Below are 19,349 nucleotides of genomic sequence, written 5' to 3'. Positions count from 1 at the left end.
GTAATAATATAATAATTATTGTTACAATAACTTACAAAAATCAAAATGTGGATAGTTAATGATACTTCTCTTAAAACAAGGGATCACTAACTAGAAGACTTCTTTTGTTTCACAAACTACAAAATATTAAGATTACTAAACATGTAGTAATGGGATTCCCGCAATGTATTTATCGATATCTGAATCGATCGAGCTTATAGTATTTTTTTAAAAGACTTTATTTATTACATATACATATATCATATAAACAAAACGTTTTCGTGGAAATACATTGTAATGTTCTACATCAATATACATACATAAATGTATTCTTTTATATAAACTGAATAAAGAACAATTGTATATCCATAATCGAATTCAGAACTACCAATATATGGAATATTAATATTATATAGGAAGTTGATTGCGTTCATAGGTAAATTAAACTGAACTAATGATTACATATAATAAATGATAATTATATAATTTTATTCTCAACTATGTCGTCAATAACATGATTCTGTGCAACTATATATACCGCTATATAAACACTGGTTGGCGTTAGTTTCCGAGATATTCATGAAGGTACTTTTACTACTTTTTATATTTGAGTTAGCTTTATATATAAACATGATGATATTACTACATGTATGTTCGTTGTTTTCGCAAAGCTAAACTAATTGTACTTGAGTTCCTTTCTTGTTTTTTTGTGTTTACAAAGTGAACCGTGAAACGTATGAACGCATCGTAACACGAATCCCTGCACGAACATATCTATGTATCATATCATCATGTTAGTACATGAAATTAACCCAAGTATACAATCTCTACTATGATAGGAAGGAAAGAGGAAGGAAAGAAAAGGAAAAGAAAAAAGAAAGAAAAGCATGTTTCGTTTGAAGCCTCTTAGTAAGCATAAGTAATCTCGTCCGTCAGTCAAAAAGTAAAAGACTACTGAACAAGACCGTTTATTAGATCGGTCAGATGTTGGAATTAGAAAAACTATGATTGTTAGAGTAAAGAGACAAGAGTAAAGTGAAGGTTGAAGTAGAGTGGAGACTTTCGAGATTTGTGTGTTTGATGTGCATCCCTCTGGTGGCGAGTATAGGAGGGCCGTCATAACATTAATACATACGTGACCGCACCCGTTTTATGTGGTTATGTGTGGTGATTCATAGATATCGTATGTAAAATTTATTGAATTCCTCAGGTAAAAAATATAATACAAAATGACAGAAGTTCATAACTTAGGTGTTGACGCTATCAGCTGTCATGCTTGGAATAAAGACAAAAAAGGTTTGACATTTGTTTGACGCGTACAGTACCTTTGCCAATCAATGATCAGAGTTAATATATTTTTTACAGAAGTGGCCATTTGTCCAAATAACAATGAGATCCAAGTTTACAAACGCACGTCGAGTGGTTGGAAATTGTTACAGAATCTACAGGAACATGATATGCATGTTATGGGTATTGATTGGGCACCGAATACCAATCGAATAGTAACATGCTCCGCAGATAAGAATGCATACGTTTGGACACAGGAAGGGGATGGAAAGTGGAATCCCGCATGGGTACTTTTAAGAATAAATCGTGCAGCAACATGTGTAAAGTGGTCACCATTAGGTATGAGCCAGCTGAAGTGTTGTTGATTTGGGTTTGAATAAATGTAAGCTGAAAAATTGCTTGCTTCCTTCTCCGTAGAAAATAAATTTGCTGTTGGATCTGGAGGTAGAGTAATAGCTGTTTGTTATTTTGTTTCTGAAAACAATTGGTGGCAATGTAAGCATATAAAACGCCCATTAAGGTCCACTGTAACTACAGTCGATTGGCACCCAGATAATAAAGTTTTGGTTGCTGGATCCACTGATTATAAAGTTCGTGTATTTAGTGCATTTATTAGTGATATGGAAGATGCACCTGGTAATGGTCCATGGGGTCACAGTAATACTTTAGGAACATTACTTGCCGAATTCCAGAATACTCCCAATGGAGGTAGAGAAGTATTCTTTTTATTACAATGCTAATGAAATCTTATTGTCATATTTATTAATCATTTCTTTTCTATTTATACCCAGGAGGTTGGATACACTCTGTTGCATTTAGTCCTTGTGGCAATAAAATTTGTTGGGTAGCACACAATTCATCAATTTGCATTGCAGATGCTACTAAAGGAAATGCTGTTATACGATTATATACAGAGCATTTGCCATTTTTATGTTGTGTTTGGATGGGGTCCAATTCCATTGTCGCTGTGGTATTTATTTATATTTTCAACTGCGACAATTTTCATTATAAATATATAACTCACGAATTAAATAATTCCTTTAGGGACATAGTTGTATGCCTATGCTTTATTCTATAGACGATAGTGGTCAACTATATTTTGTATCAAAATTAGACAACACACAGAAAAAAGAGGCTGCTGGTTTGTCCGCTATGCGTAAATTTCAATCGTTAGATCGCCAAGCGAGAACCGACACGAACGATAATGCCTTAGATAGTATACATCAAAATACGATCAACTGTGTGCGCAAAGTATCAGATAATGAATTTAGTACGAGCGGTTTAGATGGTCAATTGGTAGTTTGGGATCTCAAGGTAAACCTTATCTCTGTACCTTTTCTTTCACATCTATATAATCAATACAAATATGCTAACAATTTAATTTCTAATTTAGCTTCTGGAGAATTCTATTGCTGGTCTCAAGATAGCATAAGTAAAATCTGTTTTTATATCAAAGAAAGACGGAAGATATTACATCAACTGAAAAGATGTATAAATGTTAAATCTGAAACGAAACGAAAGAAAATATACAATTTCTCATTAATACTTCAATTATATCAATTACTCCTATACAAAATACATTATATTTTTAGCTAAACACTTGTCGACATGTGTAGATAAATTAATATGATTTCCTTGCCTTGTGATCCACAACTTTAATTTAAACTTAAAATTTTAAAGCGTCAAATCGCATTTGCTAGATTCCTCTACCTCCTCCTTACGTCATCCTACACACTGTTGCGATCAATGCAATGCTCATCTCGGATCGTCGACTGGTTTGCATAGTTGCAGGCGACCCGATAAGTACGTTGGTTCACTGTTTGTCAGGCGTAAAAGGTTGGTTCGCGCCTGGAAACCACACGGTCTCGTGCGACTCGAGTGGGGGGCAGCCGGACAAGTTCAGCGCGAATATCGATTCAGTCTCGCACAAACCACCCCCATGTACCGTGCCCGTTGCAGCAGCTCCACCTTCTAACTTTGTTTTTCGCTCGGTATCATGACTGGTACATAAACAGAGAAGGAAAGAAAGAGAAGCACCGTGGTGAAAAGCTGTGTGCATAGTGCACATCGTGCTCTACGAACGGAAAACGGATATAGTGGCGCGTTCAATTATTTCGACGACTATTGTGGGGATGTATTAGACGCGAATAAACCAGATCATCGTCGATAGAAATGTCTGTGCCGATGATGCTTATCGATTCGACAGCTAGTGTTGAAGAAGCATTCTATCATTTGTAGTTTTTAGTGAGGTGGTCAAGTTTATTACATAAACTCGAGTCGTGATCAACGAACGTGATATTTTGTTCATTTTATACGAAGAATATTAGTCGTCAAACGTATACTTATATCATATCGTGACGTATCTTCGTAATTATCTATTTTTTCCACTTCTTTTTCTTCGTTCTGAACTATCGTCCCCTTTCGTTTTTCTGACATATAAATCTTTCGTCAAACGGTTCACGCGACTGTCACGAGCTGTCGATTAAAATAGATCTTTCCAGCAAAACGTTCCGTCATCGATTCGCCGCATGCGACGAGCTATCTCGAAGGGTTGCGTTTCGTTCTCCTTGGCTACGCGCGCTGATACACCTGATAAATTTAGAAAGCTGTTGAACGTTATAATCGAACAACTTTCATGGAATTAACGATTGACCTTATGTGCTGGAGGAACCCGTTATTGTCGTGAAAGCAGCTGGACGTTGCGAACGCAAAAAGAAGAACCGAAACGCAGGAAAAAACAGGAGAGTGGTAGAGGAACCGTGTAAAACTCGAAGATTGAGTTTTGTTTCCGTGGCTGTCGAATATGAAACGTTTCAACCACGGTCACATGCGTCCCTACTTGTCTTGACTACAAGTCGTGGCTGAGCAAAGGGAGTGCGCCTCCGCTTCTTGAGAGATGTCTTCGATATCAGCGCAGGGGGTCGTCGAAAGAGCCAGCGCCGAGTTGACCAAAAGAATCAACGGTCTGGGGCTAAGAGCGTCTAAACATCATGGTTGGTGAATTAATTAACATTATTTTTTTTCTTATAGTACGATATAGAACTTGAAGATATTAGAGGAATCATACCTCGCTTATGTATTTAAGGAATTTGGAAAAATGGACTGATCGAAGAGATTAAGGAATTACAGAGTATTTAAATGTGATTTGTTTTCAACCGAGTCGTTCTGAAATTCTTAAAAGTATTTGTTAACATTGAAATACATGAATTTTTAATACATTATCAAGAAATGAGAAATACAATCAAAAACATTTTTTTGTGATTTTCATCTTTAAAATTATTAACGTTCTGTATCTTTTATTTTTTAAATTATTAACGTTTCTACTAAATACACAATTCAATATGGTATTTACCAAGCTTTCAAGCTATTCAATAACTTGCTGAGCAATAAACTCATTCGGGTAAAGACGATCCTCTAATTATTTCAAGCACCTTGTAACTTATTTTATCCTTCATGTGAATGGCTCGAGAATAATTTTTAAATCGATACCTAATTTGGAATTGTCTAGCTTCGTCCTAACTTAAACAAATAATTCATAATCGTCAATTCTTTTAAAGAGAGCTTCGACAGAATGTTATTACCAATTAATTTTCTTTCTCTTCCTGCCCTTTTTATTCGTTGTTTCATCGTGCTGGAATCTTAAACGGTCGCCGAAGCGGGGCGATCGACGAATTTGACCAGCCATTATTGCGTAATCACAAATACCAATTGATTTCTGTTAAACCGCAACCCCAAACCGCTCCTTGAGCAACGTTTCTTAATTCTGCATTGTACAATATTACCCGGTACATCGTATGCTCGGTGTTGCACCGGCGATCTTCCTCCGGAACGCTCGTTAAAGCGGCCACCAAGTGCTTTTAGTCGCAATCTGAACTGCAATGGAATCAATAGCATTCGTCCTCATGCACGTGCAAACGTAGAACTTAACCATCTCGTAATCTTTTACCTTGCATTCTATTTTCCATTTGCTTGAAAATCTGGGAAAGACATACATACATACATCATTCGTCTTAAATTTTGTGTGTTTTTTCTTTTTATGATATTTTTTACGAATTTATTAATCTTTTCAATGTAATTTATACCTTTACAACGTTATATTTTTTATGTACTTTTTATGGATAACGAGGTTTATTTTTGAATCTCATTTAGAGGTTAACCTTATGATACTTATATCTGAAATCTGGTATCTAAAACTAGAGCTTAAATTTTAATAAGACATTGTTAGGCCTCGTGTATCGTTGAAAAATATGGCAAAGATGTTGGATCATTGTCAGCTGAAATATGTATTTAACTGCAACTTATCCTGGTTTCCTATCATTCGTATATGAATATTAATCATCTCAACTATAGTCATACTAATATAATTACATTTACTAATGGAGGTATATTTTTAAGAAGTATTAGTCTCGAGTATTAGTCTTTTCTATTGAGTCCTAGTAGAATATGAATATCTGATACATTTGTTTATTTTAGATATACATTTAATATCAATTTCTAAAAACTGTTGAAATTAACAATGACTAGTTAATAATGAAACATTCTAGCTATATATGTAGTGTATTATATTGTACAAAAAATATATTTAAAATGTACTTTTAATTAAAAAATAAACTATTATATAAATAATATAAAAGTATGTAAAAAATATATTTATTAAAAAATTAATATACAGCATAAATAGCCATATTAAATATATAATAAGAGGTTAAGATGACTGCACTGAATATCATGGCTTATTAATATAATGTATAATTAACTGTTTAAATAATTTTGTAATCTCTGTGAAATACATATTTACATTAAATATCTTGTAGCATCCATATACACTTTCAAATTTGTTCCAAACTTTATCAATACAATTATCATAATCACGCCTCGTTACAATACTAATTACATTTCAAAATGTTTCGTATAACACATAACATACTCATAAAAAGTTTCTACAGATATTTGCTCAATTCGTTTGATTTCATGCGCTATTGTAGAGGCAACAATAATGTAATCATAAATGATCAGGCATTGTATAGTTTGAACGTGACACCTGAATTTATTTCAACTGTTGTTAATTGTGGTTAATTGTTAGCACGAGAACATCATATCGATTGACATGACTAGGTCGACGATTCACGGACCGGAAATATCGGTGAATCGGCGATTTGTCGTGTCTGACGAACACGAGAGCCCGAGCATCGGGTTTGCTTGAATGGGAATCCGGGAGACAAAAGGCAGCGTACGCATGCCGGTTTTCATACGGCCGAGAAGTCGCGACAGAGCAAGAGATTTATTTTAACGCGTAAAATAGGTAATCACCGTGGCGGCTGGATTGCCGCCAGAGCCCCTGCACGACTGATAAAATTGCGGCAGATCAGCCAAACCCCTCCTCTCAAACAATTAATCATTCGTTACTGTATCATCGCATGATCGTCTTTGTTTCTTCAAACAAAAACCCAAAACCATCTTCTTAATCTTTTTTCATGAAATTTAGATGCTGCAAGAAAATAAACTAGGATTAGATGATAAACTTTATTCGATTCTCTATTTTTTTTATTTTGATTATCTACGAAGTTTAGATTATTATAAATTATATTATATGAATGTGAAGGAATTTCTCTGAGATCGTTAAGGTTAGAAATTTTGTTTGTCGTACGTCTATATTTGAAATGAAATATAGCTTTTCTTATTTTTCTAAATTAATATAAAATTATTGTAATTCTATATAGATACATAGTTACCTGTCATTATATCATAAAATTATCGTATTAATATAATTTCAAACTTCTCTGAGTCAAATGATATTCATTTTATAAATATAAAATTTCTTTTATGTTTAAATTTAACATAGAGAAGAAAATAAAAGGTTGTACAAGACATTTGTAATAATTTTCATATTACATCTTGTTAATTCGCCATCTGAAAAACGAATAATTACATTAAAGACAATTGGACCAATAAATATTAAAAAATCTCCATATTTTCATGTCCTCAATAAAGATTTCTGCAGTAGGGAATATCTATTTACATTACACGTGGAACTGATCAATACTGGCTATAAATTTGAAGTGTCGTGGTGTGTAGAAAATTTTTGTCACGCTGCAACGAATTTTATTCGAATCGGAAACATTTTTCAACAATCTATTCGATACATTATTTCGATTGTGAATACCGGTGAAACTACCATTCGATGAACTTATCGATTGAGCTACATCTCGCGATAGAATAGATGTGATGCGAGATACGTTATTGTTGCTCGATAAATGAGTTGGATAAGAGAGCAGAATTGTAATGTAACACGTTGACTGCCACATAAAGTTTATATATTTTTCTCTGGAAGCCGCAATTGATTGAAATATGTTACAACATAACATTTAATTTTTATATTAATTACAATATCTCCATACATTACAATATAAAATTATATTATATTCGCGCATTCTTTTCTGATAACATTATTTAAATCATTCATATTGTTGAAAATTTGTTAACCTATGAGATTTATCTTGTACCAATTATTTTAAAGAATTTAGTAACGTGGTTCACGGATGATTAGACTGTGGAGTTTTACGCATTCATAAGAAATTTTAAAGTGCAATAATGTACAGAATATGAATAATTTACAAAAATGTATGAAATATCCAGAGTATAGGAGTCTCTATATTATTTAGCAGGTAAAACAATTTTTTGCTGAAGTTCCATTTCTTTTATTATACATATAAAACCGTGAATTTACATATAAATCCGTAGTATACCGACTGCGACCATCACCGTAACAATCAACGTGTTAATCGTAGGTGGGCACAATTCGCGGGGAAAAAATGCTTGCCATGTGATAGAGAGATAGAGACAGGAATTAGAGATGTACTCGGAGCCAAATGGGACATACAGTTCGAAAATAAAACGAAAATAACTTGCCGCATCTTCGCAGCAAGTTTACCTTTACAGAAAAGCCTTTAAAGATATGCTCTCCAGTCCTCATTACACGCACGGATCTTTAAAAATTATATTGGCTATAGAAACTTGTTTTAAATACCTTTGTCTACACATACTATTTTTAATATTTTTATAATAGAAAAAAGGAATTCTTTCGTATGTAAGTGCTATTTTATGACAATTTATTTAATGTAGATAATTGTACTTTATTTCAACTTATAGATTGTTTTAAAAATATTACTTGAATAATCGAAGAACTATTTGGTCATTGAAAGAAGTTCATGTTTTAGATTATTTCTATAAACATCGATACGGAATCCTTTTTTAGACAAAGAACACCTTTGTATTATTGATAATATGATATCAATTTTTTTCAATAGAAGAAAAGAATTATTTTGAATTCTTTTGTAATATATTTGATAGAGGTGATTATGATTTATTCAAATTGATAAATTTAAAATATTTTCATGGAGTTCTCTGTAAATCAATGATCATTGAAAGGATAGTTCATCCTAAATTTGACTTACAGGCAAACATCGTGGATATTTATATTCATGAACAACATAGATCTGTTCCTGTAAACGAATGTTTCATATACAGATGTTCGATTATGAGTGTTTATAATCGAGAAAGTAAATATTTCTTTAGAGGAATTTACGAAAGCCTTTAACATGAAGGAGTCTTCTGAAACCTAACAACTTTCAGCTTTATCGAGTCGATATTTCCTCTACATTGTTCCAAATGACTATGATAATAAAAGTTTTAGAAGTCATCAAGCAATTCATAAATTATTTAACTCCTGGTCATTCTTAATCATCCCATTTAATCGCCTGTTTGACCCAAATGGACTATTACATAACAATATTGGATGTAAAAACCATCTTAGGACACTCAGGATAAAACGTTTCAATAGATTCTTTACTCTCTATTATATTTATTTTCCAAATTTTATTTATTTTTAATATTGACAAAATTTTAAAATGTTAGTTGACAAAGCATTATAGAAGTCAGAAGTATAGAAGAAGCAACGATTTGCAAATTTTTAAGAGAATAAAGAAACTCCAAAAGGAAATAAAAACAAATTTGATAAGAGGTATAGAATTGATTGAAAATATATTGAATTTTTTAACTACTTTGCTATAACAAATAGTAAACGTGACTTATAATGTTTCTCCTCTGCAATCATCATTTAAGACATAATATATAATAAATAAAATATCATTTATATAATTAATACATGTAATACATAATATAAATGAAAAGAAATTAATCCTAAACCTAATGATAAAAGAAATACAATTATTGTTTTGAATATTAAACAATCTCTATTGAAACGTATTAGGTATCAATTGGTAATTGAAACAAAAGATGATGTTTAAATAAACCATGGGAATGTTTCAGGTGGGGGAAAGGCGAGCGTCATGGAACGCGTTACGCATGTGTTCTGCGGGAGCGGTGGTGTTCCGTACACGAATTTGCAGAGCGCGAATAATGCGAACGCAACCCCGGAAAAGCCAAGCAGGAGCGTGCCAACATCGATGAGCAACATACCTTCAGTGAACAACAAGAGCCTGAGCAACGTCGGTACACCGAGCAGAGCAAGGATATCGAGAAATCGAGGGAAGAATGTGCCGTTGGCGAGCGGTGGAACGGGTGGATACGTTGCGCCCACCACGTGGGATCAGCTGATGCAAGACGATCATTTCCTCAGTAAATTCTTTCTCTACTTCACCGCCATCGAGAGAAGGATTTTGGCTCAGGTGCCAACGATTAAACGATCGTTATTAATCAAACTTGCAACAGACTTGTACTCATCTTTGTTTCTTCTTTTTTTAACATGTTCCATCCTCAGTAAGAAGTAAGAAAAGTTCGGTTGACAGAATTACACTAGAATATACAACCAAGAGGAATGGCGCTTGCACTGAATACCTGATACATACTTTGTTATCTTCTTTTCTACCTGTTTTGTTTGGGAGCAGCTAAGAGGATTGTATAAAATACTGTATGACATACATAGGACAAAAAGTGATTCCCTATGCGAAAGTACATCAAAAACGTAGAATAATAGTTGAAGGCACAGTATTGAAGAGAATGGATTTTGAGAATTTATTACGTGCGATACAGTTTATAAGGAGAATTTGTATAGTAGAAGTTCGCTGATTTTTCTGCTACTTATAGTACTCAGTTCAAATAATGTGAGTTTAGGCTCAGATAAGTAAACTGTGGACAGCTAAAATTTTATTTTACTATTATTGACGAAATGAAGTATTGTTAATGAAACTATCCACTGTACTTTCTTGAATCTAACTACTCGTAAAAGTCGTACAGATTTTGTATAGAAAAGTAATGGGTATTATAGTGTCTCTTGACCCTAAAATTAATTCTCGGATGAAAAAATTTCACTTGATACTACTAATTTAATTTTATATACGGAATCCTCTTGTATAATATTGTTTCCATAATACTTTTGGCTGCACTCTATATATTACCGAAGCTTTTAATTCTATTGGAAAAGTAGAATGCGCTCAATCCTCAATTCTTGGCATTGATTCGCCGTGGAATTGAAGATAGTAAGGGTTGACGATGTGGATTAGATAATAATCTTTTCACGGTCGTGCAAGATGATTCTTCTTGGTCGTAAAATAAATCACTTGTGATTAAGGAAAGTCTTGTCACGAGATGCTTTGTTAAATAACATATTTGTTTAGCAACGGATGTCAGACTTCTTGGCTATCGAGTTGTGTACACACATACGTCGTGGACTCGTGCTGATTTACTGATTTATGTTTGGAAACGCTGTTCAATTATAAATAATAGTATTAGAAGCCTTTTCATACTGGTCAAATGATCATTCACGGGAGATTAGACTGATATACGATCTTGCATATATCTTATACAAGGTTCTTAACTGTTATCTGATTCTGGTTCTAATATTGGTTTAGATAGTCTATTAAATTAAATTGTTAAATTTTAATTGGATAGATTATTTAATTTTAGGATATTTAAATCTATTTTGTGTTTTAAAAAGCATAAAGTATTTTAGAATTAAGTAACTTAGTCCCAACTGTTGAGAGGATCACTTATAACTTCACGATACCAGTTAAGAGTTAAGGATTCATGTCATAAAATTAAAGCATCATTCTATTCTCCTTGGAACAGTAAACATTGATTGTTGTGATTCTCTTATCTGCTTAGAACAGAACAATAAGCATATATAAATCTATAAATACATAATATAACTTATCTAGTTATTTAGACGCTCTAACATGGTAGGATGAAAGGAAAAGTCTCTTAACAATACTGTTTAAGATTTAAACAGATGTTACCCCACTTTCTTTGAACGGTATATTAATATTGATTCAATCTTGATGCAGTTTTTATATAAGACGTCTATTCCAGGATGTCCGTCCCACAGGGTTCTACGTAGACTTTGCCAGCGTACCTCGATTAAAAATGGAAACACTGCGTGCGCATTCATAAATATTTTATTAAGCAGTTGTTACAAACATATGAAATCATCCTGGCAAAGGTTTTCTAGAATAACTTGCATACCTAAATATAAAACGGAAAATCTAAGAACATTGAGATTCCACTTCCATGATTCTTAATTTATTCCATGGCAAATCGAGTACTCGTGAATTTTTCAACATTGATGTACATTTCTGAAATTTCAATTTCTTAAAATTTTGCATCTTTGATATTTTATATTTTTAAAATGTTCTATTCTTGAAATTTTATATTTCTAAAAATATACAAAAATGTAACGATTCGGTGATTTACAGGTGTGCTTAAGATGGCGAGATATACTTTATGCGCGACCTCGACTCTGGGCAGGCTTAGTGCCCGTGGTGAGGTGTCGTGAGGTGCGTGCCATGCCTTCTAGTTCACGCACACGGCTTTACGCCTCCTTAGTTAGAAGAGGCTTTCATTCGTTGGTTCTTCTTGGCGCATCGGATGAGGATATCCCGGAACTGACGCACGGATTCCCATTAGCGCAGAGAAATATCCATTCGTTATCGCTTAGATGTTGCGCCGTTACTGACAGGGGACTTGAAGCTCTTTTAGATCATTTACAGGTATATACATACATATAACTTTCCTTAATACAAAACAACCATTAAATTTAAAGACCATAAATATTTCACTTAAAAAAATGAACATTATTACCTTTTGATTGCAGATTAAAGTTACAACAGATTTTTATTGATGTATAGTACGCAAGAATTAATTGAATTTTTCTTTCAGAAATGAAAATTTTTTATTCTAAATGTCTCGTTTATGTTATATTAAAAACTGACAATGAAAAAGGTTAAGTAAGTTTTAATAAAAAGTATATTGGTGATAAACTTTCTTTCAAGGTCATTTTTTCCCAACTTCTAAAGTCGAAAAATCAAAAATATTTGAAACATTCTGTACAAACCAAAATGAACTACTACATTTTATTCTTGTTTTCAAAGCTTTCAAACAAGCTACTATTTTCTTTCTTTTCTTCTTTATATCACTCATTTATTAGATACAGAGTAAATTAATGAGTAGATATTAAGGGAAGAGGGAGTAGAAGTTTCTCTAATGTTTTTATATTTTTAGGCGTTGTTCGAGCTGGAATTAGCTGGTTGCAACGAGATAACAGAAGCCGGCCTGTGGACTTGCTTGACACCTAGAATAGTATCGCTCTCCTTGTCGGATTGTATTAATGTGGCCGATGAAGCTGTCGGTGCTGTCGCTCAATTGCTGCCGAGTCTCTACGAGTTCTCGTTGCAGGCTTACCATGTAACCGATGCCGCTCTTGGATATTTCCACGCCACTCAAAGTAGCTCCCTCAGTATCCTCAGGCTGCAATCCTGCTGGGAACTCACTAATCATGGTGTAGTCAATATTGGTAAGATGCCTTTGTTTTGAAATCTTGCGTTGCAATGTTATTCATACTTTGCTTCGAATAGGACATTTCGTATGTCTTTCAATTAATTAATTAAATTTAAATAAAAATTGGAGCAAATATTCATTTGGAGTATTTTAGTAATACAAAATCAATATAACATAAAAGAGCGTCATATTAAGAAAAGTTATTTTTGAATACAATATCCATACTTTTAGTTATTTATGTTTTACTATAATATGAAAAAAAAATAAAAATTGAAAAATTGACATATATAACAATAAAACGTTGAGCAATGTTCACTGCTGTAATAAAATGACAAATTGTCTTCCATTGAAGACACTCGAGGTGTCTGATATTATAACGTGTTTGGATATAATAAGAATAGGTACTAATTAGTCTTTGAGTTATCATGTTAGTTATTATAGTGGTGTCTTCGTTGTATATGTATAGTAAAAAATACTCCAACATAACTCAAGACGTTAACGTCGCGTAAAACGGGACAGTTGCAACATCGTTTTGCTAGGATCCAGGTAGAAATAATTCTTGATGACGATACCGTGAAATTAAGTCAGGTGGTGCACGCATCCGACCATTATAAATTTAGAATTAAGGAACACCGCTTTATTTAGCTTTCAAGCTGTCAGCAACAGCTCAGACTCATGCTTCTAAGTGAGTACACGTAGCTACTTCGAGGACAACGACCAGATGTTGTTATTTATATGGTAGTTTCGTATTTCTCTGTAATAAGTTAATGAAAAAGATTAAAAAAAAAAAAAAAGAAAGAAGAATCTTAGAGAGTGTATAATGTACTCTTCATTTTCTGTCTTATCTTCCAGTACATTCCTTGCCCAATCTGACTGTCCTGTCGCTGTCTGGATGCAGTAAAGTAACAGATGATGGCGTTGAATTGATAGCAGAAAACTTATCCAGGCTTCGTTCGTTGGATCTGAGTTGGTGCTCGAGAATCACCGACGCGGCCCTAGAGTACATTGCTTGTGATCTGAATCACTTAGAGGAGCTCACATTGGACAGGTGAGAATTATTTAAAAAATGTTGGATCCCTTTTTATGTTAAGTCCTACAATAATTAAAGTTTCGTACAAAAAACAATAATAAAGAATATGTTAAGCAGAACATTAAATATTCAATAATGTAAATCAGTTGAAAAAGATTGCAATGTTGGTTTCTAATGAGTTAAGAGAAAAGGCATTTAGCTGCAACCGACGAAAATGAAGAGGTATACTTCTCTTTTTCTTAACTCTTCTTTTAAATCGCGCTAAATGACACTGCGACCCACCGCGGTGAATCCGTACGATCCATTCATGTTCTACATACTAAACGCGTTAACGAGCATTCTATTTACGATCAACTATTGTGCAATACGTCCATGAATCAGCGATCGTCGATGGATTCAGACGCCTAAGGAGACGGACTAACAATCTAGCAACAAATCGGCTGGCTGTAGGAGATAATATATATATATATATATAGAATGTACAGTTATTCTAAGCGATATAGTGAAGTTCTAACTGATGATATTCATCACATGTATTAGTCACATCCAAACACCTTGATCTTCAAATTGCAAATGATTTATGTTGATAAAAATTTCTGGAACTTGTTTTTCGAATAGTACACTATAGGATACATTTTTTAAAATATACAGCACCATACATTATATCTTTTACTTTTATCAACTATACACACTTGTCCATAATTCGTCCGCCACTTGTTAATCCTAAACATAATATTTATTAAAATAGATTTCTAATAATATCTTCAAAACATAGTATAATTTAGTTTTCTTTCAATACATACGACTTATAAACTTGTCAACTTCATTTTTGTAATTACAAAATTCATTTGTCTCTGTCTTAAATATATGTACTAATAAACTTTCAATGATTTATGGATAGGAGTGTATGTCGTTTTCGAACTTGGACTCGAATGATTTGGCTTCGTTTTCATGCCAATTTGTCTTAAATGGAGACGTTAAGGAATCTACGATGAACAGAAAACGATCATTAAATAATTTGGCGAAGACATCGTTGATCATTATAGATCCTTCCTTTATTATTTTGAAGTTTCTAATTATGTAATCATATAATCTTTAATTTAGAAAGTGAAATAATATCATATAATCTTTAATTTAGAAAGTGAAATAATAATGTGTTGCAGTTATAGATTTCTCAATCTATAAATCTATGATAAATCCATAATTTAGATATAATTATTATAAATAATTATATTTAGAAATTAGATTAAGATATAAGGATAAAGGTTCATTTCTAGGAAAGAATGATATCATGAAAAATATGAATCGAAAAGAAGCGAAAAAATGAAAAAATTACAAAGCTTTATATTAAGAGAAGAGTCGAAGCGAATAGTTTGTTAAACTTTTCTTTCTTCACCTCGCGTAGATGTGTGCATATCACAGATATAGGCGTGGGCTACATTTCCACAATGGGATCATTGAGCGCATTGTTCTTGAGATGGTGCATACTACTTAGAGACTTTGGACTTCAGCACTTGTGCGGCATGAAATCCTTACAAGTACTCTCCGTAGCAGGTAAGATCAACCTAAAGCCTGCTCTATATGTCACCCTACATTGCATGTCGAAATTTAAAAAATAAACTTCACCGTCCCCCCTTTCTCAAAAATGAACAATTATTGAACAAATGTTATTTCCAAACATTTACCCTTTTTTTCACATATAAATAACTGACCAATGGTCTTATAATATTTCACAAACAATTAAAAAGTATTAAAATTTACCTTTCAAAAATTTATCTATTTCTATTAGGTTGTCCGAAAAGTTTCTTTCGTTTCATAAGACGATAATGGATGAACAACAATTTCTGTTTTATATTATTTTATTGAATTAGGTATGATCCATTTCGTTCTATTTCTATTATTATGTTCGTGCATAATTCAATAAACTAATATAAAACAAAAAACAATGTGCGTCTATTGTTTCCTTATAAAACGAAAGAAACTTTTCGGACAATCTAATATGTATAAATTATTGATGAAAAATTTTACATTCTTCCACAAAGAAAAAAAAGGTATTCAAAAGAATTAAGAAGTTAAGAAATTTGAATCATGGATCAATGGTCATCAAAATGGTCATCTTTCAAAAATTTATCTCTTTGTATACATAAACTTTTTTATATAATTTATACTATTTCACAAAGAAGAAAAAGTAAAAATTCATTTCTATTAAAGCACATAAATTTTTCACAGGGTGCCCATTGCTCACAAGTAGCGGATTATCGAGCTTGATTCAGCTTCGACATTTACACGAGCTAGAGTTAACTAATTGTCCAGGAACGTCTCAAGAGCTGTTCGATTATTTGCGTGAACACCTACCGCGCTGCTTAATCATCGAATAAATGGCGCTTCGTTGGGAGCAGGGCAACAGCTCCAGCAAATTCCTTTGCGTTCCACACAGAAAACGTTTCAATTCCTATAGAACGAGACGACAACATAAAAATATGTTTCACGTAAAGCAATATTTAGAACGAACAAGAGTACTGACTACGAGAGGAGGAGACGATGCGGATACAGATAGGAAAGAAGCAATTGACGTCCATACACAAGCAGTACCGCAAATTATTGTTCTCTCTTGTAATGACAAATGATATAAAAAATGAAAAAAAAAGGATATATAAGAAAAAAAGAAAAACACTAGCCCTAAAAACATGCAGACATGTTAACACTAAGATAGCGCGTAGACATTTTTAATACACCAGAGCTCCTATATGAATCGCACTCCTTTCTCGCCGATGCTAGAACTTCTGATCGAATCGTATATGCGGTTCGATTCGTTTTGTTCTTTCCTTTTTCCTTTTTTGCATCTTTCGTCGAAACGCATTTGAAAAAAAAAATATGTAAAAAAAGAAATGCAAGGAAAAAAAAGAAAATACAGAAAACTATGCACCTCTCGATAAATCGATATCTTATATGGAGTTTCATACGTCGCCGCTTGATAATAGAGAAAACAGAAAACAGGAAGCAAACGAAGAGACAGTTTAATTATAGTAGGTTCTCGTTAAAACGAAGAAAAGAAATGAAAAAAAAGATATATAAAAAGACGTAGACATTGTACGACGAGATGACACGACAGACTCAACAACAGTTAGAACTGTGATAAATTTTTATTATACGTATGTTGTTCTACTTTGACTATATACATATGTTTAGAGCGTTGTTTAAACCTGCTTCAACGTTTTAAGGATGCGCGTAATTATCAACGCGTTAGACGCGTTGCTTTTTTTGAGAGAAAAAAAGGTATAATAAGCAAGCTACGATCACAATAAAGTGATTAAAACAAAAAGATAAAAGAAACGAAAAAAGAGTACAGAAAAACATTCCGGTTACGTGTTAACGAGAACTTTTATTTTACGAGATATCACGATCCTGCGAGTTTTTCATTTGTTCGATGATGTGTTGCTAAATAAACGAATGAAAAAAAAGAGAAAAAAAAACGTTAAAGATCATTGCACATGTATGTACTATTTAGAAAAAGAAAAAAACGTTTTTAACTTATATTTTACCTATGTATATTCTGCTGTCATGTAATTAATGTTTCCTATATTTAAGGCTTACATCTAGCTAAGTTCCCACTGTTTTTTCATTAAATGTAATGATATATCGCAATATAGAAAAAAAAACGTATTTTACGTGTTTAATACTGTTAACTATATTTCGACGGTTATTTAAAACGAATCAGTGTCAGATACACACTAATGATCCAAGTCAACATGTAAGGTATTGAAAGAGAATTTTACGCCGCAATGTTTTGCAATGTTTTTATGTTCAGACTCATACTACCGAATAACTTCTGCGTAACATTTTAGCATTAACTCAATTTCTGACCGAACTGAAATTATTTTTTGTGTGTTACCACATGTTTAGCACATAACGTCTTTGTATATATTGTACAAATATGCGGTTAATAATTCTGTTACCAATCAAAACTAAATATATAAAATATATCCGCACAGTCGAAATTCTATCTGAGGTCAGGTCGCATGTGACGCAAGTCATGGATGTAACTTATAAGAGTGATATATGATAACATGATGGAATGTGCTGTGAAATAAAAATTTATTGATCTGAACTTATTTTTGTACTCTTAGGTATTTTCCCACCAAGTGAGTAGTCCAAGTCCTGGCTCATCAATAGCAGCCTATAATACAAAAATAAAATAACCATTATTTTTCAGTATAATGCGCAATATATTATTATTTATATATGATTAATAATCAATATCTTAATCATACACCTAAAGTATAAATACCTACTCCTAAGGTATATGGAGATGTAGTTTTAGCTTCCGATTTTTCAGTCTCCCCAGACATATTTGGTCCCGTAGGTAATGCTTCTGTGAATGTTTCACTTATTACCCTGAATCGTATAATTTCTCCTAAAGTTTACAATTTTATTATTTTATGTATTCTGGTTTCATGAAGCAATCAAAGTTTTTAAAGTGATTTACCTGCATCCATAAATAAGTCATGCTTTTGACCATCTCCTGTATCATATTCCCATACCCATGCTTGTTCTATTTGATCAAACCTTGATGGATGTTGCAATTTATTAGGTGGTATTACGATATCTTCAAAAAAACCTAATGTTACTGTAAACAACGTTTTTATGGTAAATAAATCATAAATTGAAGTAAACATTAATATTACTCTAAGTATTACCATGAACACCATCAACACTACAGCTTCGTATCTTCCCTATTAATATCTCTTCCATAAATGGACGGAACACAATGAAACGAAATACTACTTTGGTATGAGATGCACCATCCCCAGGAAAAATATATGATTCCTCAATTTTTGTAATATCGTGAAGAGCAATACAAAGGCCAACATCAAGATAGACCTTGAACAAATAAATTAATAATTCTATCTAATTCTACTGGTGAAATTTGGATGCAAATATTTAAATGAAATTATGAAATTTTACCTTGTTAGCTAATTTTCTATTAAGTTCATCTGTAATAGCATCATTTAATTTTCGCTTGAATTCCCATGGTGGAATTCTAACTGTGTCCTTTAATTCCGCGAGGACAAACATTATTATATATGATAAAACGACTAAAATATAAATCTTAATATTTAAAAAAAATATATTGTTTCACTAACACAATATTTATCTTCTGACTTCAATAAATATCTGGAAGCATGACTCCTGTCATAGACTTTGCATGTTTTAAAGAAGGTAAACTACCATTACGAATGCATCGAGAAAAACTGCATTACTG

At 32.7% G+C, this 19,349-nt stretch overlaps 3 protein-coding genes across 5 annotated transcripts; 2 read left to right on the top strand and 1 right to left on the bottom strand.

Annotated features, from left to right (window-relative positions):
* Positions 1-783: 783 nt before the first annotated feature.
* Arpc1 (Actin-related protein 2/3 complex, subunit 1A) lies at positions 784-2,863 on the top strand. Of its 2 annotated transcripts, none has more exons than XM_072018834.1 (6): positions 784-1,275; positions 1,345-1,605; positions 1,684-1,974; positions 2,058-2,236; positions 2,311-2,580; positions 2,660-2,863. In XM_072018834.1, exons 1-6 carry the CDS (start codon positions 1,209-1,211, stop codon positions 2,696-2,698), a joined length of 1,107 nt encoding a protein of 368 aa, XP_071874935.1. In that variant the 5' UTR covers positions 784-1,208; the 3' UTR covers positions 2,699-2,863. The 2 variants fall into 2 exon arrangements, with proteins under 2 accessions (XP_071874935.1, XP_071874944.1); XM_072018843.1 differs by having other exon boundaries at positions 785-1,275; positions 1,325-1,605.
* A 311-nt stretch (positions 2,864-3,174) lies between these two features.
* On the top strand, positions 3,175-18,194 carry LOC139995383 (uncharacterized). The gene is made up of 7 exons (XM_072018786.1): positions 3,175-4,259; positions 9,595-9,953; positions 11,976-12,269; positions 12,781-13,072; positions 13,909-14,104; positions 15,492-15,640; positions 16,316-18,194. Exons 1-7 carry the CDS (start codon positions 4,163-4,165, stop codon positions 16,462-16,464), a joined length of 1,536 nt encoding a protein of 511 aa, XP_071874887.1. The 5' UTR covers positions 3,175-4,162; the 3' UTR covers positions 16,465-18,194.
* Positions 16,247-19,308, bottom strand: Polr3h (RNA polymerase III subunit H). Of its 2 annotated transcripts, XM_072018951.1 has the most exons (6): positions 19,052-19,308; positions 18,784-18,967; positions 18,573-18,713; positions 18,379-18,500; positions 18,196-18,263; positions 16,247-16,538 (listed from the first exon to the last, which is right to left on the bottom strand). In XM_072018951.1, exons 1-5 carry the CDS (start codon positions 19,160-19,162, stop codon positions 18,210-18,212), a joined length of 612 nt encoding a protein of 203 aa, XP_071875052.1. In that variant the 5' UTR covers positions 19,163-19,308; the 3' UTR covers positions 16,247-16,538; positions 18,196-18,209. The 2 variants fall into 2 exon arrangements, with proteins under 2 accessions (XP_071875052.1, XP_071875040.1); XM_072018939.1 differs by lacking the exon at positions 16,247-16,538 and having other exon boundaries at positions 18,163-18,263.
* Between the last annotated feature and the right edge of the window lie 41 nt (positions 19,309-19,349).

This window comes from Bombus fervidus, chromosome 2 (assembly GCF_041682495.2).
Source record: "Bombus fervidus isolate BK054 chromosome 2, iyBomFerv1, whole genome shotgun sequence".
Classification (NCBI taxonomy): domain Eukaryota; kingdom Metazoa; phylum Arthropoda; class Insecta; order Hymenoptera; family Apidae; genus Bombus; species Bombus fervidus.
Note: the sequence above shows the minus strand (reverse complement) of the source record. Positions and strands in the feature narration are given on the sequence as shown.